The sequence below is a fragment of the Polyodon spathula genome, chromosome 12 (assembly GCF_017654505.1).
Source record: "Polyodon spathula isolate WHYD16114869_AA chromosome 12, ASM1765450v1, whole genome shotgun sequence".
NCBI lineage: Eukaryota > Metazoa > Chordata > Actinopteri > Acipenseriformes > Polyodontidae > Polyodon > Polyodon spathula.
The window spans coordinates 43,445,139-43,468,563 of NC_054545.1; the positions used below are offsets into that span (position 1 = coordinate 43,445,139).

Below are 23,425 nucleotides of genomic sequence, written 5' to 3' on the forward strand. Positions count from 1 at the left end.
TTTCAGAGGTGTTGGGGCGGAGTCGGGAAGAAATGATGACATCACAAAGGTAAATGGAACACTTTGAACACGCCCTTATTTGCGTGGCAAAGATTCAAGTCTGTTACATATACCATAATATGAAGCACATGCACTCAATATATAATAAACTAGGGTTCATTACAATTCATATACAGGCGTTACAAAACAGGTGCAATAAAAAGAATAATGCCTTTGCAATCACAACAGCAGCACTAGAATGCAGAAATACATCTGCATTGTAATTTATTATTCAAATTTATACAAAACTACCCAGCCTGAGTGTTAGCAGGATGCTCTGGGGTGAAGGGTCGTGTGGGTGGGGCTAGCGAGGGAAGAGGGGAGAAAAAGCAGCAATGTGAGAAAAGAATAATAGTGCAAGAGAGGGGGAGAGTGGAGGAGAGGAGATAGGAGAGAGGAGAGGAAAGAGGAGAGAGGAGAGGAGAGGAGAGAGAAGAGAGAGAGAGAGAGAGAGAGAGAGAGAGAGGAGAGGAGAGTATAGAGGAGAGTGAGGTGCCCTCGCGTAAAGAGATGAGGACAGAGAAGCGAGCTGAAGGAAGAGGAAGAGAGAAGGAGAGAGGAGAGAAGAGAAGAAGGGGACCCGGTAGAGGAGTGACAGCGACGAAGGGAGATGAGAGCTGCCGCCTGCCGCTCAGAGGATGAGAGAGCCGCGAGAGATAGAGGGAAAGATCCGAAAATATGAACCAGTCCGCCAACAGATGCGAGGGAAGAGGCTCGAGAGGACAGACGAGAAAGATGAGAGAAAGAGGAGAGAGGAGATAAAGGGAGAGGAGGACAAGAGGAAGTCTCCGAGAGAGAGAGGACAGAGAGGGGAAGATGATATACAGGGGAAGGAAGACAGAAAGAGGAAGGAGGACACAGAGGAGAGGGGCCAGCAGGACTGGAAGGATGGGTCGCCCCTAAGAGGAGAGGACAGAGGGAGAGAGGAGATAAAGGGAGAGGAGAGATGAAAGAGGAAGAGGGCAGAGGAGAGGACAGAGGAGAGGAGAGATGAGAGGACAGAGCAAGAGGAGAGAGAAGAGAGGAAAGGAGATGAGAGGACAGAGGAAGAGGGGAGAGGAGGACAGAGGGAGAGAGGAGAGAAAAGGAGAGGAGAGAGGAAAGAGGAGAGATAGGAGAGATGAGACGAGGAGAGGAGAGGCATAAGGAGAGGACAGAGGACACGATGAGGAGATAAGCCGGAGCTCTCCTCCTGAAAGAGGAAGAGGAGATTTCAGAGGAGAGGAGAGAAGGACAAGGACTTTCTCCTTCTCCTAGGAGAGAGATGGAGAGATGAAGACTGAAGAGACAGAGGAGAGATGAGAGGAGAGAGATGAGGAGAGAGGAGAGGAGAGAGAGAGAGGGAAGGGGAGAGGAGAGAGAGGAGAGAGGAGAGGAGAGAGAGAGGAGAGGAGAGGAGAGAGGAGAGGAGAGGAGAGATAGAGGAGAGGAGAGAGGAGAGGACAGAGGGAGGAGAGGAGAGGAGAGGAGAGGAGAGGAGGGAGGAGAGGAGAGAGGGAAGAGGAGGAGAGATGAGAGGAGAGAGGAGAGAGAGGAGAGAAGAGAGAGAAAGGAGAAAGAGAGAGAGGAGAGAGACAGAGGGAGAGAAGAGGGAGAGAGAGGAGAGAGGAGAGGAGAGAGAGAGGAGAGAGAGAAGGGAGAGAGGGAGGAGAGAGGAGAGGGAGAGGAGAGAGAGGAGAGACCATGAGGAGGAGAAGATAGGAGAGAGAGGATAGACAGGATGAAGAGGCAGAGGAGAGAGGACAGATGGAAGAGGAAAGAGGCGAAGACAGAGGGCGGAGATTGAGGCCTCTGAGGGGAGAGAGGAGAGAGAGAGGGAGGAGAGGAGAGAGAGGAGAGGGGAGAGGGGAGAGGAGAGGAGAGGAGAGGAGAGGAGAGCGAGAGAGGAGAGGAGAACAGAGGAGAGAGGAGAGGAGACAGGAGGAGAGGAGAGGAGAGAGGAGAGAGAGGGAGGGGAGGGGAGAGGAGAGAGAGAGAGGAGAGGGTGAGAGGAGGGAGAGAGGAGAGAGAGGAGAGAGGAGAGGAGAGGGAGAGGGAGAGAGGAGAGGAGAGGAGAGAGAGGAGAGGAGAGAGAGAAGGAGGTCGAGAGAGGGGGTGAGGGGAAGAGGAGAAGAGAGAGGGGGTGGTGAAGGAGAGAGAAGAGAGGTGAGAGGGGGTGGAGAGGCAGAGGGGGAGAGGAGAGTTGAGGGGGTGGAGAAGGAGAGGTTGGTGAGGGAGGGAGAGGAGAGAGGGAGAGGAGAGGAGAGAGGAGAGGCAAGGAGAGTTCATGAGAGGAAAGGAGAGAGAGGGAGAGGAGATGAGAGAGGAGGGGAGGGAAGAGTAGCACCACTTCCTCTTTCCTCTCCCCCCACCTCTCTCCGTCTCCCGTCTCCCCCTCCTCTCCTCTGAGACTCCCCCCCACCTCTCCTCTGGAGAAGAATTTCCTCCGGTAGAGAAAGCCCCAGGGCTATTTATTTCACCCTCAACCACTCCCTCCTTAAAGGGGAATTGCCTTCTGCTCGCTCTGTTCTCGAACCTGTCTCCCCCCACGTTCTCCCCTGTCCTCCTGGAGGGGAGAGGGGGAGAGGAGAGGGGGAGATGAGAGGGAGAGAGAGGAGAGGGAGAGAAAGCCCAGGCTTTTATTTCACCTGCACTACGAGAGCTTAAAGGGAATTGCCTTGTCGGTCTTAAAGGAAAAGCCCAATCTCATTCCTCTGCTTGCTATCCTGACCATTCTCCCTACAGTCTTCATATCACTTCTCTCTCTCTCTCTCAGTAATACTCTACTTGTTCCTATTAGTCTCAGCTCTTGCGCTTATCGGTTTCCCTCACAGCAGACCGGTTGGAGGAATGGAGACTGAACTGCCCCCTCTCTCCCTCTGTCCTCCTCTCATCGCTCAACCCCTAAGAGAAAGGGTGCTCCCTCCAACCCAAGGCAATTCCCTGAAGGTGAGCTACACACGCACACACAAATACAGACACACACAAACGCAGACACAGGCAGGTTGTTATTTTTCCAAGCAGGTTGCACCTGTTTAGATACTGCCACTCCCCAAAAATAATTTAAATAGAAAAATAATAAAGCTACATGCCACAGCACGACTAGCGCCCCGGGACTGTTCTGTTCATTGTGAGCAGGAGCATTGCAAGGCGTCTGCACATGGCTCGCTGTTACTCCCGGTGAAGGCATGCTAACGCATTGCAGCAAACATGCACAATGTAGGGCTTGTCATGCCGCTAAAAAACATTTGAATTTAACTGAATTTAACAGAGCGAGAGATAGAGAGGGAGATTGAGATAGAGAGAGAGAGAAAAAGAGAGAGCATGGAAATGAATTGAGAGGAGAGACAGTGAGTTGTCAGCCTGGTTATATAACCCACTGCAGGATCTGACTTGCTCTCTCTCTCCTGTCAAGGTTAATTTGCACATTATCTTTGCAGCCTGTTCTGTGCATTCACAAGCCTCCCCGGTTCAGAGAGGCTTACACAAGCTTTTTATTGTTACAGATATTGTTGTGAAACTACATCCCTTGTGAAATAAATCCATTAAAATATGAATAATAATTTTTAAAAAATCCATTCAATATAATAGGAGCTTTGCTGGGCATGGGAGCAGTTCAGTCTCTGTGCTTCAAGCTGCCCTGGCCTGACCTGGCCTTGCAGGAGCCCCTTTCTCTTAGGCAAGCATTGTAAAGCACAGAGAGGTCTGGTAAAGCATAGGGAAGCATTGTAAAGCACAGAGAGGTATGGTAAAGCATAGGGAAGCATTGTAAAGCACAGAGAGGTCTGGTAAAGCATAGGGAAGCATTGTAAAGCACAGAGAGGTATGATAAAGCATAGGGAAGCATTGTAAAGCACATAGAGGTATGGTAAAGCATAGGGAAGCATTGTAAAGCACAGAGAGTTCTGGTAAAGCATAGGGAAGCATTGAAAAGCACAGAGAGGTCTGGTAAAGCATAGGGAAGCATTGTAAAGCACAGAGAGGTCTGGTAAAGCATAGGGAAGCATTGTAAAGCACAGAGAGGTCTGGTAAAGCATAGGGAAGCATTGTAAAGCACAGAGAGGTATGGTAAAGCATAGGGAAGCATTGTAAAGCACAGAGAGGTATGGTAAAGCATAGGGAAGCATTGTAAAGCACAGAGAGTTCTGGTAAAGCATAGGGAAGCATTGAAAAGCACAGAGAGGTCTGGTAAAGCATAGGGAAGCATTGTAAAGCACAGAGAGGTCTGGTAAAGCATAGGGAAGCATTGTAAAGCACAGAGAGGTATGGTAAAGCATAGGGAAGCATTGTAAAGCACAGAGAGGTATGGTAAAGCATAGGGAAGCATTGTAAAGCACAGAGAGGTATGGTAAAGCATAGGGAAGCATTGTAAAGCACAGAGAGGTATGGTAAAGCATAGGGAAGCATTGTAAAGCACAGAGAGGTCTGGTAAAGCATAGGGAAGCATTGTAAAGCACAGAGAGGTCTGGTAAAGCATAGGGAAGCATTGTAAAGCACAGAGAGGTCTGGTAAAGCATAGGGAAGCATTGTAAACCACAGAGAGGTCTGGTAAAGCATAGGGAAGCATTGTAAAGCACAGAGAGGTATGGTAAAGCATAGGGAAGCATTGTAAAGCACAGAGAAGTCTGTTAAAGTATATTAAAAAACAAACCATGGTAAACACACAGCATAACCATTGGAAAAGCGAAGAAAGGTGTAATAAAGCAGTTGTAACCAATGTAAAGCACACACAACACTAACGCTATGGTACTGTCTATGCCTATTATAACAATGGGAAAAACATGAGGGGGGGACCTGCAGAAACCCTGTGCTAGTGTACTGCAGAACACTTCCTGGAAGGCGTGTGCCAGGTGAATTCCGTGCCTCCCCTGCAGCTGCACCCAGACTGCACTCTGTCACTCTCTCCGTCACTGAGCAAATATTTGTCTTTTCTAATAAAAGAAAACGCTATGTCCTGGACAGCTGCGTCAACATGCAAATCCTGCCAGCTACCAGCGTTCCCTGCCAGGTACTGACTGCACCAGCCCTCCCTGCCAGGTACTGACTGCACCAGCCCTCCCTGCCACGTACTGACTGCACCAGCCCTCCCTGCCAGGTACTGACTGCACCAGCCCTCCCTGCCAGGTACTGACTGACCGGCAGCCAGCATGAGCCAGCTAGAGGCTGAAGTCCAGCAGGGACACATCACACCTGTCCCTCCAAGTACTTAACCAGATACACACACACACACATATATATATATATGCTAATAAAGCTCATTTGAATTTGAATTTCAGACACTGAGCTAAGCTGTGGTTCTCTTCACCCGGCAGATCAATACTGAGCAAGACGGAGCAGACAGGGAGTGAAACCGAGGCTGCTTTCAAAATCCATCATCATCGGTACCTATTATTTGCACTCGTAGTATTAACACTGGTCTGTCACACACACCCCTCCTCCCCCAGCCCAGCCCAGCCCAGCCCAGCTCAGCCCCTGCTCTCCAAGCAGGTCTGGGAGTCTGGTGTGTGTGTGTTTAGGGGAACTCTCCATCCCTTATTTCACAGCATTTGGAGCAAGATAACAGAAAGTGCATCTCTGTCTCTCTCACAGCGTAGTTTCACTGTGATTTCATCAAATGAGCATTTCAGAGCCCCGAGCTGGGACCAGCTTTATATTCTTCACAAGATACGGTACAAGGCTGCAGGAGGGGTACATTTGTAAGCACCTTTAATCCTCTCCCCCCTCCTCTCCTCATTTCTAATCGTCATGGAAACTCCACCACATATTGTTGTATAAACTCATTACTCCTCGGAAGCGTGCAGTCAGTGTAATGAAACAAAAAAAAAAAAAGAGAAAACAGTAATTAAAAAGAAATGAATTTCCGTGTGTAGCGTCTTTTTAGGGCCCGACGGCATTCCAGTTTGCTTTGTGTTTTAATGTGTGACCCCCCCCCCCAGTGAATAAGGCATTCTTGTTTGTTTTGTGTATAATTCCGTTGACTCCTATTGTATGTGTTGGAGTGGAGATGTCCTGAAGCTGGTTGGTGTTCGTGTGGTTCTCAGTGCAGTGAACTTCAGGACCAGCTGGCTCAGGGGACTCTTCGCTGGGCTCTGCTCTTGGTATTGCAGGGCGTTATGGAGGTAAGAGTTTATGTTACTATTTTCTAGATGGAGCCAACATGGAGTTGCTCTTCTTTGGCTATTAATCAATAGTGGCTATTGGCCTAATTCAGCCCTGCAGGCATTGTTTGGAGTTTTCCTTTGTAGTTGCAGGATGCTTTTGCAGAACTCTGCTAGCAGGGCTGCTGTTGGGTGTTTGTCCTATTTTGTAAAATCCTGCTCTGTGAGCAGACCCCACGCTTCCCTGCCATGCAGGGCAATGGAATGGATGACACTCAAAAAGATGTAGCCACATTGTAATTGGTATCTTTATATGGCACTTTCTCTTAATAGCATAAAATGCCCTGCATGCTTTTTGGTGTGCAGCATTCTCTCTCTCGTGGAGGATTCTCCAGACGACCTCACAGCACATGTGAAGCTAGGGACGGTAAAGATGAGTTAGAGAGAAAAAAAAAAACAACAAAAAAACCATCAATAAATAAGACAGCAGCCGAAACGAGACCCGCTCTGCTCAAACTCAGCAGTAAAGCAAAATAAAAGCAGTTAAAGGCATGTGGATCCTCTCTGTCTCTGGGCAACATCACCACAGATGTGAGAGCGCACTGCAGCCAGCCTGTGTTCCCCAGAGTCTCCCTCGCTGTATGACAGAGGCAGACGCCTCAGCTCTACACACTGCAGTCAGACTCTGGTCTCAACCAGAGTGCGCAGGCTTGCCTCAGTGCAGCCCGAGAACAGTAATTAAACATGACCCTTACCCTAACCTACTACCTAGTTTGCTTATCGCTGTGGCAGATCAGCGATACCAGCTCAGGGCAGAGCAGCGTTCTTAAACTGTGAAAAGGACTTCTACACATTTTTTTTTAAAAGGCAATCAGTTTATAGTTTTTTTTATTCTTAAAACACCCCTGACTGCGAGCCCCCCCTCTGCACCCGACGTGGTCCTGCTTGTTTTACATGACCACTGTGCAGGGCGTGCTCCTTTAGCTTTTACCACAGCCCACAGGCCTGCAAAACACAACTGCGGAGGGGAGGTGCTCAGAGTTGAAAAGGTGGCAAAACAAAATGAGTAACAGCAAAGCTTTGCAATAACAATCCATCATCACTATCATTGCAGAATCCTGTGGAACAAGCTGCCCTCGCATTACTCCGCACTTATGTTGCTGCTGTTTGTGTGAATTCTTTCACCTGACACTCACGCATCAAATCAACACCTTGGTTTATCCGGATGAGTCAACCGAGTCTCAACGACGACCTGCCCAGCGGCTCACTACACTCCCACAGCAAACACATTAAATAAGGATTTAAAAAAAAAAAAAAAAAACACACAAACTCCGCAGGCAGGTGTGTAGAGAACGAGTCAACCCAGCGGCTAAACGCAACCTCACACACGAACCGCTTCGAATTTTAACTTTTGGTTGAAACTCACTCCTGTCGTTGGCTGCTGCAGAACACGAAGTAGTGACTACCAAAAACTTGTTTTTGTTTGCCCCAAGGAACAACCAGTTTAATAAAATTACTGGATCTTCAGCAGTACAATGAAGAATGATCCAGAAAACTACACAAGCAGGCAACAGTTTTAAAAAACAAAATAAAAAATAAAAAAACAGGAGTTTTGTCCTTTTTACAGATATGAAAAAAAATCCTCAAAACATATTTCGTAGTACCTATAATCTGCACAACACTGCCCTCTTGTGGATGCACGTAATATAACAACAAATGCAGGTAAAGTCTTTGTAACGCCAGACAACTTTCTTGGGTCCGATGTAATCCAGACTGGGGCCCCTTTACCGAGTTCCAATCTCAAAACCAAAAAACTAGATTTTCACTTTTTTTTCTTCTTCCAACAAATCTCAGCAAATAAAAAACAGATCTTAGAAATTCACACGGTCTAAAAAAATAACCCTAACCACCAGTGTGAAGAGCTCCAGAAGAACTGAGTGTGTAAAAACAACACATCTGAAAGCAGAAATATTTTGCGTTTTTTTCTTTTTTATTATTTCAAACATTTTGAACAAATTGACTACCACCCCCACCCCCCCACCGAAGGGGGGGAAAAAAAAAAAAAAAAAAAACACCCCCAACCCCACAGTACTGGGTTTATACTGCATTAGTTTTAACAGTGCCGGGGTTTTAGAACAAAAACGATTACAAAGAAAAGCAAACCTAGAACTCTGAGTTTATAATTCCACCTTTAATAACGAAAATAAAACATTAAACAAAACTGCACTGGAGTGTGCACACAGGCATCTAGAACAGTTGTACTCGAGATCCAGTCTAATCCAGTCCAGGTTTTTACTCCAAGCAGTTTCTAATGTAGTTAACTGAAGCTGCTAAAAGGCAACGAACTCATTTAGAACCTGGGGACCAGGACTGGATCTCAAGGGACAGAGCTGATAGCATGGATCTATTAGAGCTCTGGTAATACTTCACACCTGGAACCAAACACACATGGGCATCACATACACCTCAGAAAGCCCAACATCACAGTTTAAAAGCCTGGCATATTAGTGAACTCATACCCATTCGTTTAGGGCAATGTGGGTCTTCTAACAATGGCATCAGATACCAAAATAAAAGCTTGCTTTTCATCAAAACTGTTCAAATTGTTTTTATTTAGGTCAACAATAAATTGGTCTCTTTTAAAAAGAAATTACAGTTTTAGCTTTACGTTGCTATTAAAATACACAAAACAAAAAGGCTACTGAACACTTATTTGAAACAATATAAATGAGTCTGGACAGTAATTTTGACGGCTCTCTCTTGGTATTTAGCACATTACTTTCACCACTTTTTAAATAAAAAAAGGGCATATTGGGTGTTGTGCTGTGTGTTACTATACCTCACTTTACCACAGGGGGGCACTAAACTACAGGGGAGTAAACCGTGCAGCAACCTTTAACAATTCTAGGCCTTGATATGTGGGCTAGATGGATCTAGCGAGCTTGCAAAAGGCTTCACAGAGAGGGTGATCAATTCTGGGAAAGCCAAACAGATGAGGAGATTAGTAGATGGCACAGGGCGGGGGGGCTTTGAGAGACATTACAAATACAAGTTTAAAATAAAAAAATCAAAGTGTTCAAGGACTGTTTCTGGGCTGGTCTGGTCTGTATTGACAGCACCCGGCCCAGTGCAGGCGCTGTTCTTCTCATTCACCGTTTCATTTCTACCACCCTGAAAAAACACAAAACAAATAAAACATGAGTCAGCACTTGCATATCCGACCCTATCCAATTCAGAGTTCAGGGATGGTTAAAGGAGTGCGACGCAGACCTGATTATTTCATTCTGGCTCGTTCCAATCCTTGTCCATTTTTCATAGAACACAAAAAAGATACATCAAAAATACATTTCTGAAAGGTCTGTTTTAAAATAAACAGGATTCCAGCAGAAGTACTGGACTGTTTTGCTGGTACAGCACTGTACTTAAACAGTAGTGTTTTAATTCAGAACAATGACTCTGAAAATATCACTTGTCCAAAATAAAGAAACGAGACGTGGACTGCAATACATATTGAAATCCATATGTATTGCAGGTGTGTAAAATCCCCTGTTAACGACCCAACAGGAAAATGAAATCTAAATGTTGACAATCAAATAAACTAACATTGAAGAGACGGGCTTCTACCAGAAAACTGGAGTCGGAAATTGTGTGTGACGGACAAGTGCATGACATATTTGATATATATATATATAGACACACACACGTCACTGTCCATCAACTCAACAGTTCAACGCTCGTCGTCTTTCTACTCCTGAAAGAAATTATCTTCAAGTATTGCTCATCCTTGTTAGACAGCTTTTTGGGTCTTCCAATCAAACGAGGATCAGCATGTATAAAGTTCAGGGATGGGAATATGACTCTCATTGCACAGCAGTTTGATCCATTCCTGGTTTCACTGCAAGTAATAAGACACACCTGAGCTTGTTAGCTATACACTGTTACTAAATCAAGCTGGTAGTAAAAGCTGGATTGGGTCAAACCGCTGTGCAAATGGAGTCTTACTTCCATCTCAAGTTATATTTAAGCAAACCTTTTACAGTTACACAAAAACTGCAATTTTATTAGGTATAAGCTGTAATTCTCACGTTTAAAAAGTTAGCAAAAAACAAAAAACACAGCATGTAGGCAAGTATTTAAAATCTGGACCAACACTGGTGAGAACACAAACAATACACACTGACCTAATATTAGCTGATCCTATTAAAAAAAAAAAAAAAAAAAAAAAGCATTAACAGCCATGCTCACAAAGCTTCCATGTGAACCAGCAGCAGGGCTATTCACACAATACTGAAAAATAAGAACCTTCTATAATATGAAACAGACTCCAGAAATTAAAACAGAAACAGTATGTACGGCTATGGCCAAAACGTGGCATCACCCTATCTACAGTTTGAACTCATTTTGTTTAATAAAAACCTCTGAATAATGTACGTTAACATACTGAACTGCACACCGCTTTGTAGTTTTTGCATATGCTTGTGTGTTCAGGTTAACCCAGCCTGCCTTGTGTATTCTAGTTGTATTATTATTATTTGCAGTGAGACTTGCCCCCCGAGGTGATCACTGCAGGCAGCTCTACTCCGGGAGCAGGTGTGGGCCCTCAGGGGGAGGGGGCTTGATGGAGACTGGCTGGGAGGTCCTGCGAGGCGGGGAGGGTTTGGACTGAGCCTGCTGCTGAACCGTGCTGTAGTACGTGACCCCGCCATACACCTGAGAGAGAAAGGGAAAGGAGGAGCTAGAGAGACAAGAACAAAGGTTGGGCAGTGCTTACCTGAGGATTGGGGGTGGGGTTTGGGCAGTGCTTACCTGAGGATTGGGGGTGGGGTTTGGGCAGTGCTTACCTGAGGATTGGGGGTGGGGTTTGGGCAGTGCTTACCTGAGGATTGGGGGTGGGGTTTGGGCAGTGCTTACCTGAGGATTGGGGGTGGGGTTTGGGCAGTGCTTACCTGAGGATTGGGGGTGGGGTTTGGGCAGTGCTTACCTGAGGATTGGGGGTGGGGTTTGGGCAGTGCTTACCTGAGGATTGGGGGTGGGGTTTGGGCAGTGCTTACCTGAGGATTGGGGGTGGGGTTTGGGCAGTGCTTACCTGAGGATTGGGGGTGGGGTTTGGGCAGTGCTTACCTGAGGATTGGGGGTGGGGTTTGGGCAGTGCTTACCTGAGGATTGGGGGTGGGGTTTGGGCAGTGCTTACCTGAGGATTGGGGGTGGGGTTTGGGCAGTGCTTACCTGAGGATTGGGGGTGGGGTTTGGGCAGTGCTTACCTGAGGATTGGGGGTGGGGTTTGGGCAGTGCTTACCTGAGGGTGGGAAGGTTTGGGCAGTGCTTACCTGAGGATTGGGGGTGGGGTTTGGGCAGTGTTTACCTGAGGGTGGGAGGGTTTGGGCAGTGCTTACCTGAGGATTGGGGGTGGGGTTTGGGCAGTGCTTACCTGAGGATTGGGGTACATAGGGGGCAATGTGGCCCCAGCAGGGTAGGAGAAGTTTGTGTTGCTGAAGGTCATGACCCCTGGGGGGGAGTAGTACGCGGGTGCGAGGAGCGGTCCTGGGGGGGGCTGCCCTGGAGACATAGAGACGGGGGGGCCGGCGTACAGACCAGGGTTGGGAAGTGGGGCGGGTGGCTGGTGAGGGTGCAGACCTGCAGAGAAAAATAAATAATAAAAAACAAAAGGGCACATTAATTTAAGTGATGACTTGATTAAAACTTAAAACGCCTTGTTGAACAGATCTGAAAATGCATAAAAGGTTTTATAATGAAGATGGTAACAAACAGCCACTAAGGTACAGATTTCTATAACCAACATCTGTCTCCTAATTCAACAGGGGATAGAAATAAGACTCCCATTGCATAGCACTTTGATCCATTCCTGGTTTTACTAGGGCTGTAATAACAAACAGTTGAGGCTGTTATCTACAATCTTTGGCCAAAAGTTTTGCATTGCCCCATAGCATTAACTCATTTTGCTTCATAAAGTCAAATTAAACCTATTGAATTAAATAGCGCTTGCAGTTTCCTCCATACACTTTACATGACATTACAAAATCCAACATGAAATACTGAGCTACTCTTATAGCTTCTTTCTGGTAGACTTTTGCAATATCGTTTTGTAGTTTCTTTGATTATATCAATTATCCTCTCTCACAGATGAAGACTGTATTTGCATCCTGAGCCATTCGAAAAAAAAGGCATAATACAACAGCAGTGACGTCAAAAAGTGACACTTCATCTAGAGGAAAATATACTGGAACTGTGACCCATTCGACTCCGAGACTATCACTTTCAATTCAAACACAAAATGCCTCGTTTTCAATCACTCGACACCCACAGTAGAGAGGTGTTCATTAATGATCAACAAAATGAGAATAAGTTAAAAAAAACACAACTGTACTGCCGAACCTCGTCTTCTTTAATACTAGCATCACGAGAGTATCCATGGATTTATGAAATAATAGATGGGCCTCTTCAGCGAGTTACAGGAAAACAATTCCATCTCGGGTTTCTGTGACAGTTTTGAAACTCCACCTTCGCTCTCGTAATTTTATATACATATATACACACACACACTGAACAAAAATATAAAGGCAACATCACTTCACAGGTCCAAAGTACTCGACTTTATTCTAGGGTCTTTAAGGTGTACGTAATCCCGGATTAACTTAAATAAAGTTAAGTTGACTAAAGGAATATACTTGATTTAGTCATTTTAGAAACTTTAACGACGTACAACGCAAATATAAACCAGTCACACACATTTGTAACTATATATATATATATTTTAAAAAAAAAGATAATATATATAGAAATTTTTTTATATAAAAATATATATTATATATATATATATTATATATATATATATATATATATATATATATATATATATATATATATACACACACATATATAGATTATGTGATTGTGTGTGTTAGATAGAGGTAGGATTTTAATGTCCCACTTTTAGATACCGGTTGGAAATAGGCTAGGTGAAAACTTCTGGCCATAGCTCTACACACAGGGGCTAACCGGGCACACTTTCAAACATGGACCAGGTGAATCTTCTGTGCATGAGGAGTCTTATTTCCTTCGCTGTTGTATCTTTATCAGGGGTCTTGGGCCCTGGTGCTAGAGAGCCCCTGTCCAGCAGGTTTTCTATGTGTCTTTACATCATCAGTGGCTAAAGATCTGGAACACCTGCTAATCTGAACTAATTAAGCCACTAATTGGTTCAATTAAGTAACACATTGGTTGAAATGAAAACCAGCAGCTGTCCTGGACCAGGGCTGGAGACCCCTGATCTATATTGTGTTGGAGTGCCAGCTCACCTGGGTGTGCCAGGTGCATTTCGGGCTGGACCATCATGCCCTGAGGGGGGAGGGAGGTGGGGCTCTCACTATGAGCGTAGAGTGGTCCTTGGAAAGGTACTGCAGTGAGAGGGAGACACAGCGCCAAGCACAGAGTCAGTCATTCATCCCCTAAACCAAGTTCATCTGGATAATGACATACGATTTATGTATTGTAATAGGAAAAATGTATGCTTGATATATGAAAATAAATAAATCTGACGATAAGGACTAGAAGTCTTACTGAAATGATTTTAAAAAATACAAATTAAATAAAGCAATAAAATAAATCAAACTTGAACCGTTTGTCATAGAGCTTTCACTGGAAATTCAAATTGATGTCAGTCAGGAGACCAACAAGATGTTGTCTTAATATTTTAGGTCTGCTGCAGTGAAGTCAATGGACCCCAGACAGGGTTTGTACAGTTGTGGCCAAAAGTTTTGCATCATCCTATAGCATGAACTCATTTTGCTTCATAAAAGACTAATGAAAGCTGCTGAATAATGTTACAATAACATATTGAATTACACACCGTTTTGGAGTTTTTCCCGCACACACTTAACAACAAACTGACAAATCTGAAAATTAAGAATGCTAATAGAAAAAGCACGTACACACATTTGAAACCTTTGCAAAATTTTTGGCCACAGCTGTAGCTCCAGCACTAGAGAGTGAGGGAGGGCACTATCTAAGGAGACAGCACATTGTACTGTGTGGAGGGGAGGTGCTCACGCGGGTCGTAGTAGTGTCCCTCCATGATGCCGATGTGCATGGCAGTGGGTTCGGGGACTGGGCGCTGCCGCTGGGAGGAGTAACGCTTTGCTCTGCCCACGCCCACACCCTGAGAGGGGGAGGAGAGAGAAAGAGAGAAAAGGTGCAATAAATGCTTAACAAATTCAAACTTAAAACAAAATAGCCAAAACATTTACCCAAAGTTCTGCATCTCTCCAACCTGGCAGCCAGCACCCCCCCCCCCCCCCCCCAAAATATAACAAAGAATGAAAGTTCCAAAGAGGACAGCGACATAACTTCCCTTCCCCCCTGACCCCCACACCCAAAGTTAGTCGTCTGCTTTGCTTTACTACACACCCCACAACTGACCGAGAAAAGGCTCACACACTTGCGTTCGCCCTGTTTAAACATAGAGAAGGTCAAGCGATTGTTAAACTCACCATCTCGTCGATCCTGGTGTACTGATGAGGGGCGGCTCCCATGTGCATCTGATTGGGAATGCCTGCAAGAGACGAAGACAGAGAGAAAGGATTGAAAAGACAAAATCACCTTTTAAATGCTATAATTATGTATTAACTAAATCATTAATTTATTTGTATATTATAAATAAAAAGTTGCTTGTTTCAGCTCCCCCCCCCCCGAACAGCATAGATCTTGGATGAGGTTTTATCCGAGTAAAGGTAATCCAAATCCTCATTTATGACAGTAAGAAAAGCAGAACTTCCACTCCACTCACCCCTCATCTCTCCGGGGATGTAGGGAGGCTGGCTCGAGGTCCAGCTCCTCTGTGCACTCAGGTTCATGCAGGCCATCTCGTGCTCCAACCCCCCACCGCCGCCCGACCCTCCCACCCCTTCGAGAGGGGGCTCCCAGGACTCCGCCTTCACCGCCGGGTGGGCTGTGGGGGTCAGCTGGGCCTTCTGAGGGGGGAGCACCTGAACAGAAAGAAACAAAAAAAGATGCCTCTTAACTGTGAAATACACGGTCATGATTAGGCTGGTGTGTATTCCCAATTTTTTTCTTAGCTGTAAAAGTTCTGTGTCATGTTTTACTGGATTTTACTCATAAGCAAATAGTTTGCTTTAACTGCTCTTAGTAATTCGCTCTTACTCATAACTACTGTACTCTGTTTTGCTCTTACTTCAATTTGGAGTCATGCAATATACTAAAACTAGTAGTCTGAATTAATAAATCAACATGAAACATAAAATAAAGTTTACTAATAGTACATTCAATTAAACTGAACAGCACAGAACACCAAGTAGTGTCAAGTGCAGAGCGGGAAATCTGGGTCCCCTCACCTGAGCAGAGTCCGGCAGGGCCCCCCCGAGCTGCAGGGGGGGCAGGGGCTCCTCCACAGACGCCTGCTTCCCGATCTCCGAGGCTTTATTCCGGGTCCTCCGGGCTCGGGAATAAGACTTCTTTTCCACAGTCCTTTCAGTAGCCACGGTAGGAGACGGAGGGAGAGGGGAGGAGGAGCCACCCTGATCCCTGGCTGGGAAAGCAGTGTCTGGGTGAACACCGCCGCTGCCCTCCTCCTCCTCCTCCTCCTCCTCCTGCTGCTGCTGCTGCTGCTGCTGCTCCTCCTCCTCCTCCTCCTTCCTCCGGGACAGGGCTGTGAAATCCCTCTCCTGGGGCTGTCTGGAACAATAAGACTCCTTTGTCTCTCTTCCCTCCCACTCCCCCTCCTCGTTCCCTTCATCCTGATACTCCTCCACCACTACGTTAGGAGAACACCGGGGCTCGTATTTGGAGCGGGTGCGGTGGTTGTTGCTGTAGTTTCTGGCGCGCTCTCGCTCGCTGCAAACGTGCTGTTCTGCAGGCTTGAAGTTCGTGCGTCCTTCTCTGTGCGGTAAGTAAGCACTGGGGGAGGGGTTACTGGGGGCAGTCCTGCTGTTCTGGAAGGTGCGTGGTTGTTGGGAGATGCGTCCGGACCCCACCGTGGAGTTGCAGGATGCCCCGTAAGGCCGCGAGGACTGGGGTGCGCCGTGCTGCTGCTGCGATGAGGGAGGAGGGGGGTGGTTGTTGGTGGTGGTGGTGCCGGAGTGCCACGGAATGCGGTTTGGCTTCTCCGCATCGTGCCACCTCTTGTCCCGCCCCGGAAGGGGGCTGTCCGTGTACCTTGAGAAGGGAAATGGATATAAATGAGAGAAGAGACCTGGCTCAAATCACAAATGAGAAGGAGAGGCAATACCTTTTATCAAACTAAGTCAACAATAATTCAAATTGCAACCTTTCAAGATCTCTTCTTAGGGTGAAAGTAGAAAAAAAGAGAGAGATGGTTTCGTCTTTCACCTTAAGAGGAGACCTCCGAGGTCTTGAAGCTTGGGACCGACTACGGTTAAGTTCGTCCACAAGGTGGTATCAGCTCTCCATCTCTGTGTCTCAATGGACTGATACAGCTACCATTTCACCCATCAACGACCACGGAAGAAATTGTAACTTGATTGCAATTTAAAACGCAGCTGTAGTTTAACTTAATTGTACCATATAACTGACTCTGATTACAGTTCAAATCACACATGCATCTGTCATCCGATCATTGTTCTATTTTCAAGTTATCCAGCATGTTTCACTACTTGTACCTGTGATTACTGCTTGGTTATTTAGAATTGAGTGTTTGTGTGTAGTTGCTTGTTACTTTTTAGTGTAATTGTAATTATAGCAGCATAATGCAACTGATTAAATAAGTGGATTGCAATAGCAATTCTGTTCTTTCTAATTGACCCCAGGTCTGCCCCCTTCTCCCTGACCTTCCCAGTGCTAACCAGTGTGTGTGTGCCTGTCTCTATCTGTACCAGACGGGGCAGCGGCCTCCCACTCCGATAACGACACTGGCCGATCCAGCCCGGGTTACACTCGGAGAAGCCTGTGCTGCTGGGACGAGGGGTTCACGAGCTGCCCGTGTATCGTTCGGGGGTACCTGGGTTTGCGGCAGCGCTGGGGTTGGAGGTCGGAGGGCCCGTTCGCGTGGCGGATATCGTATCCGTACATGGAGACGAGCTCCTCGCGGGATTTGGGCGCCTGCTCTTCCTCGCGGAACTTGTCATGAACCCAGCGGCCCTCGTCCTTCCACAGCTTCTTGTGGCGCCCCTTAGGCCTGCGGAGAGAGAGAGAGGGAGGTTGGGAGGCCCTTTATACAAGACATACAGCTTCACACATCACAGCTGCATTCACATCACTGCCTTTAGTTGCACATACAGTGCTGCCCTTGATATCAGCGCCAGTTAAAAAAGTGCCACTTTTGTTTTTATGAGAGATTATATATATATATAAAAACAACAAAAACGAGAGATAGAAGCCGGACCTCAAATTAGGATGGCACTTTAATAGGTTCAAAGCAGGCAGCGCTATGTTAGCACCCTGATCTCCAGCCGCGCCCACCCCCCCCCCTCACCGCATGTCCTCCTCCTGCGCCGCCCCCCTCACGTCGTGCTCGAAGAACAGCCCCTTGCGGGGGATGTACGCCGGGTTCTTACGATCCTCATCATCATCCAGCTTGTTCCCTGGTTCATCCCCAGGCTTGCTCTCTGGTGACTCTGTGCTCTCCTTCAGGGAGGGAGAGAGAGATAACATGAAATAAACACACACTGTCATTAGCTTCATCTTGCCTTTACGAAACAGGTTCTCCTTGGGGATAGACAAAGACAGTTTATGTAAAAAGTAAAACAAGTCAATAGCCCTGCTTTCTTCCCTTTACAAAACAGGGTTATAATTCCAGTTTGAAGACTGAATAAACTATTAAGCTTACAAACTGAATAATTTCAGCCCCAACCACCCCTCTTGATAGGTTTTCAGTATTAAACTCTTCCTGCGCAGCTGCAGCCGGCTGGCGAAGGTTCGCTGGTCACGGTTGTCTCCTGGTCGCGGTTGTTTTCTTGAAGTCGTGCAATTGTGATCCTAGCACTGTGTGGTCTTGCATTGAAATGCTGGAAAATCGACACTTCCAGATTGGCTTGCAGGAATGGAAAACTGTTGCCTCAGGGACTTTGTCAACGTATTGCTGAGCAGTAAGGTTGCCCTCAATCTGCACCAAAGGTGTTCTTGTGTTAAAGGAGCTTCCTCCCCACATCACACTCCCACGACCCACTGGAGTGCTCCAATTTGAAAGCCAGTCATGCCTTTTTGTTTAACAATTATGCACAACGGCTATTTTAGGAATTAGATTCTGTTAAAAAAAAAAAAACTACCGTCTGTTTATTTTGAAAAATAAAATATCATTGCACCGTTTACCGTTGATAAATGTCTATACGATAACGGAATACAAAATCAGGGAGCCGATTGCACCGCTAATTAAATCTCACATATCACACAGAACTCTGTCATTTGCCAGTTTTTTTAAACTGTCGCGCAACTTCTGGTGATACGGTAAATAAGTGTAAGGGATTTGACATTTCTAGTGAATACAAATAGCTGATTTTTTTTTTTTTCTGAATACACGTCCAAAAATATTTGTTTGACTATTCGGATGTTTGTCCCATCAGTAATATCTACGCACACACACACTTGTACACACAGTTAGAAGAGAGTGAAGAGAGTGAAGAGAGTACCTGTCCATCTCCACTCTGCCTCTCCCCGGCCAGTGTTTTCTCCTTGGCTTTCTCCTCCTTGTTCTGAGCTGCCTCGGTCTCCTCCACCGCACCCCCCTGCTCTCCAGAGACCGGCTTGCTCTCCGCTAGCAGCTCCGGTGTCTCGTCCTGGCTGAACTCTTCTCCTCCCCCCTGTCCCTCCTCTTCCTCCTCGGCCTGGAAGAATGATGCAGTCAGCGTGTGTGTTTATATATAGGAGGGCTGAGCCCCTGTATTCAAACAGGGCAAGCACCCTTTATCTTTATTTGGTTTTGACTGTATGTTCAACCTACCTCAGAGCGAGAGCCGTTTTCTTCTGCACTCTCATAATCAGACAAGACAACTGTAATGAGAAAAAACAAGTCATGGTGTTACTGCTGTCACATGTAATATCATACTGACAGCAAACTAAATGATTTTATGTTACCTGGTGAGCAATTAAAGTCACATACACAAAAAGGTATATAAATAAAAATCTAGGTTTTTGTACTAGGGCAAAGGGCTGAAATATCAACTTCATCTTCCCTAATGCAAGACTGTTCTTTATTTGTGTAGCCTTTTGCATCATCACAAGTATTCAATAAAAATTGACAAGGACTGGAACAGAAAATGATACAAAGTGAATATGAACAGGGGTGGAAAGAAGTCCCTCATTGCAGAGCAGTGTCATCCATTCCTGGTTCCACTACGAGTTTAATAAGACATACCTCAGCATGTTACCTATACACACTGTGGCTGATCAAGCTCAGATTAAACCCTGGAATGGATTACATTGCTATGCAATAGGAGTCTTATTCCCATTCCTGCTTAACATCAAGGAGGATGCATTCATTTAAAACACTCCGGATAATTCACAGCACCAAGTTGTTGTTGTTAACAGTGCCGACAGCATCCACAACGAACCCCTGTGTGCTGGGGCTGGTGTCTACGAGGGATTCCAGCACAGGTTATGGTGGCGTACTTACCATCCCCTTCTATGCCATCTTCACTCTCCTGTAGAGCGAAAAGAAAGCCTGGTTACAAGCTGAGAATAGTTCATTCCTGTAATCACTTCCACAAAATGCACCAGGGAGGGGAAGACGACACAAAATGCACCAGGGAGGGGAAGACGACTCCCACTGCACAGCAGTTTGAGCCATTTTTGGTATTACTAGGATTAAAATAGCCAAACCCTGAGCTTGTGACCTCCACACTGAGATGGAAATAAGACTCTTATTGCAGAGCCGTTTCACCCATTCCAGGTTTGCATTACTACGAGCTTGAATAGCCCCAGTGTGTACAGGAGCGTCTTAATCAACTCCTAGTAAAGCCAGGAATGGAGTAAACTGCTATGCAACGGGAGTCTTATTGCCATCCCTGGATTCAGACATCGGGATGGGATCTTTATTAAATCCACAGCTAGCCTTATTATATACAATAAAATAAAAATGGATCAGGGGAGTACAGGTCAAGTGAACTGCACCAGCATCACAAGCAAGCAAACTGACGAAGCTGGGTGTGCAATGTTTGCTTAAAAACTTCCTGTTTTATCACTCAGTCACAAACCTTTGAGTTAAATGAACTGTTGGCGGATTATAAAATGAGGGATTTAACTTCGGTTTTTATTCTCCAGCTCTCTACCTTCCTTTAAATGTTCATTTGTAGCAGTTAAGCGGTCTCTGCATGCTGACAATGAGAAAACTGCTCGTTACAAACGGGGTTCACAGCTTTATTGGGGTTTTCTGCTACAAAAATCGAGGAGATTTAAAACGATGGACTTGCTATTGGGGGACTGGCTGTTTTATGCTGAAAATAATCTGTCAGGACAAGACTGTTGAACGACTGAAAATAACTAAATCACAATTAAACGATAGGGGTCGACTGCAGGGTACCAGGGACTGAGTCTGCATCAAGTGGGCTAAAAAGCAGTCTAGCAAATCTGTACTAAATTAGTCCTTATTGCAACGTATCAAACAGCTAGTTTGTCTGAACAAACTAGCCAGACATGAGGACTAACCCATAACAAGCTTCTGCGAGGGCGGACAGGAATTCACAACTGAAGGTGAAGAGACAAACTCAGACACCTTGTACATCATCACCTGATTAAAAACACCGTGGATACTCGACACTACCAACATCTCATTAAAAACACCGTGGATACTCGACACTACGAACATCTCATTAAAAACACAGTGGATACTCGACACTACGAACATCTCATTAAAAACACGGAGGATACTCGACACTACGAACATCTGATTAAAAACACCGTGGATACTCGACACTACGAACATCTGATTAAAAACACCGAGGATACTCCACGTTTATAAGACAGTATTTGTAACACGCATTGCATCTTGGATTCCCACCCGCCCCCCAGCTTTTGAAGACAAAAAATAGTGTGTGCTTGCATTGCATGGTTCGTACACAAAACAAGATCATTTCTACAAGTCAGTTTAAGCTGTTGATGTTTGTTTAGTTTCCAACATGTATTTTTTTTATCGGGGGGTTACCTTGTAAACATTAGGACTACTGGGGATCTCCACGCGCGCGTGTCTTCAATTTAACAGATAAGAATGGTGTTTAAGAATGCAAAGAAATAAATCAATCTTAACAATCCGAGTCAGTTAGGAGTCGGTGATGCTAAACATGTAGGGCGTGCTTCTCAGAACAGGACCGAGCGATGATAAACGAGGCACTGTGCGTGTGCGTGTGCGTGTGCGTGTGAGCGCCACGTTTTCAAAGGCAGTTTGGCTCTACTGCTAGTTAGTCAGCGGGTCCCCTATAATTTCAAACACCAGACCCCCCCCCCCAAAAAAAATAAAAATACACGCGAGACATCGAAGTCCTTCCTCAATTGCTGTTAAAACTAGACAGCGTTTTGGGGAACGAATATGTTATCATAAACCGTACTTGTTCAGACACTAACCCCCCCCTTTTAAACAGCCGTATTGCCTCCCCCCCGAATCACAGCTCCCAATCCCCACTGCTAACGAACTGCGGTGCTGACTGACGGAGGATTTTATACCGGTAATCCGAGGCTCAGCAGCCTCCACCAGTGCTGCTCTGTCCGTGTTTTTCATCCGAATAAAAATCAATTCCAGACCGCTTGCCCTGCTGGTGAAACTCACACACTCCGACTCGTCCTCCCGGTCTGCCTTCACCCTGGTGCTGATCGGCGGCACTGCCACGGGTTCTGGGACCCGGGCCCCGTTCTTCGCCGCGGCCGAACCGGACCCCGCGGTACCGGTACCCGAACCGGACTCGTCCTCGTCTTCGCTGTCTTGGGACGCGCGCTTCCGCCGCCGTCGCCTGTCCGCCATCTTGTAAACCGAATGGCATCCACCGGCCGCGCGCGGGCTTATGGGCGGAGGAGGAGGACAAGACTACAACTCCCGACAAGCACCACCCGGCGACCGGGGTTTGACGTGCTGCGTTCTGGGAAATGTAGTCTTTGTGAATAAAATGATATGTGAATGAAATGATATGGCAGCGCGCACAGCGTTTTTACCATGTCTGAGAAGGGTAAATCTTTCTTTTTCATTCTTTCTCCATAATTTTCTGAAGGACTGGAGAATCGGTAAACTTGCTTCTTGTTAGTATGTCGAAGTATGTTGTGTTTTTGTATTGAAAAATACACGTGCCTGAGTATTGGTAATTTTAAAATGCTCAAAAAAACCAAACAAATAACGTATTGTTTTACATTGCTGCTGTGCCAGCCGAAGGGAATGACATGTAATTTTAAAATATTGCCGCCCCCGTTTGTCGAATGCGCGCTTTGCATTTCATTCTAACAAAGGCCAATGTGAGTTACAATCAATCGTGTTCTTTATTAAAAACAATACATCTGATCGCATTCAAAATACAAAAATATAAAGATAATAAATACATAGTGGAAAAGCTCAAAGAAAATCACAGCAGAAGGTCCGAGTCCGTATTCCGATGGAAGGTTATTATTATTATTATTATTATTATTAGTAGTAGTAGATCTGTTACGATACTCACCCACGACGCTAGATGGCGCACTAATCCCGAGACACATCAAAACAATATCCCTACCAGTCATAAATAAATAAATAACATAATCTTGTTTTTTAGTTGTTGTTGTTAACCAGTGTCCTTCAGGTTTTACTGCCCGTCCTGATCCAGTTCCGTTTTCATGTTTGCTCACGAAAGCCACGACCCTTGATCCCAATTTCAAAATGACTTCCAAACAGCAAGCCAGTCACGTAGGGGAAGGAGCTATAAGAAGGGTTGAGTTTTTTTCAAGCTACCAAACGCTGACCCTGAGGAAATGCACCCGGAGGTCCCCACGCACAGTAAGAGCCTGCGCAGCAGCCTACGATGAGCGTAGGAATCTTCTCCCTCCAACAAGAGGACAATTTGGAGCAAAGTTTGAAGCTGATGCCAATAAGTTTTTAGTAGCCCATCAAATCCCAGCTCTTCAGCAAGCAAAAGTTGAAGAAATCAAATTACATTGCGTGAATTTTCTTACAGAAGCAGATAGAAATGCGTCTCCCTAGCCTGAATGATCTCTCCATTAGCTAAACTTCCCTTCGCTTAGAGATCCGCTCTCCGAGGTAATAGAAGAGCGATTGGAGGGCGATTTTGCACAATAAACTGGTCAGAAGAATGACCTGAGACTGTCTATGAAACTGTCTCTTCCAGAAACGTGTTTTGTTAAAGGAGAACTGA

General features: G+C 45.8%; 1 protein-coding gene and 1 long non-coding RNA gene across 3 annotated transcripts; one reads left to right on the plus strand and one right to left on the minus strand.

Annotated features, from left to right (window-relative positions):
• Positions 1-6,041: 6,041 nt before the first annotated feature.
• LOC121324168 lies at positions 6,042-8,878 on the plus strand. The gene is made up of 2 exons (XR_005951224.1): positions 6,042-6,137; positions 7,231-8,878. It is a non-coding gene; the product is annotated as an uncharacterized LOC121324168 (long non-coding RNA).
• A 37-nt stretch (positions 8,879-8,915) lies between these two features.
• Positions 8,916-22,070, minus strand: casc3 (casc3 exon junction complex subunit). 2 transcript variants are annotated; one of them, XM_041265710.1, is made up of 14 exons: positions 21,862-22,070; positions 19,717-19,744; positions 19,045-19,094; positions 18,734-18,928; positions 17,581-17,732; positions 17,107-17,283; positions 15,485-16,304; positions 14,920-15,118; positions 14,624-14,685; positions 14,184-14,292; positions 13,433-13,531; positions 11,545-11,750; positions 10,665-10,826; positions 8,916-9,287 (listed from the first exon to the last, which is right to left on the minus strand). In XM_041265710.1, the coding sequence occupies exons 1-13, from the start codon at positions 22,051-22,053 to the stop codon at positions 10,692-10,694; spliced, it is 2,424 nt and encodes an 807-aa protein (XP_041121644.1). In that variant the 5' UTR covers positions 22,054-22,070; the 3' UTR covers positions 8,916-9,287; positions 10,665-10,691. The 2 variants fall into 2 exon arrangements, with proteins under 2 accessions (XP_041121644.1, XP_041121645.1); XM_041265711.1 differs by lacking the exon at positions 13,433-13,531.
• Positions 22,071-23,425: the final 1,355 nt, after the last annotated feature.

Excerpts from the sequence above, each read along its gene's own strand:
- casc3 (XM_041265710.1), bottom strand. The coding sequence starts at position 22,053 with ATGGCGGACAGGCGACGGCGGCGGAAGCGCGCGTCCCAAGACAGCGAA. Across the intron at positions 19,095-19,716 it reads AGATGGCATAGAAGGGGATG|TTGTCTTGTCTGATTATGAG; the intron begins GTAAGTACGCCA and ends TTCTCATTACAG. Across the intron at positions 17,733-18,733 it reads GGCAGAGTGGAGATGGACAG|GAGAGCACAGAGTCACCAGA; the intron begins GTACTCTCTTCA and ends CCCTCCCTGAAG.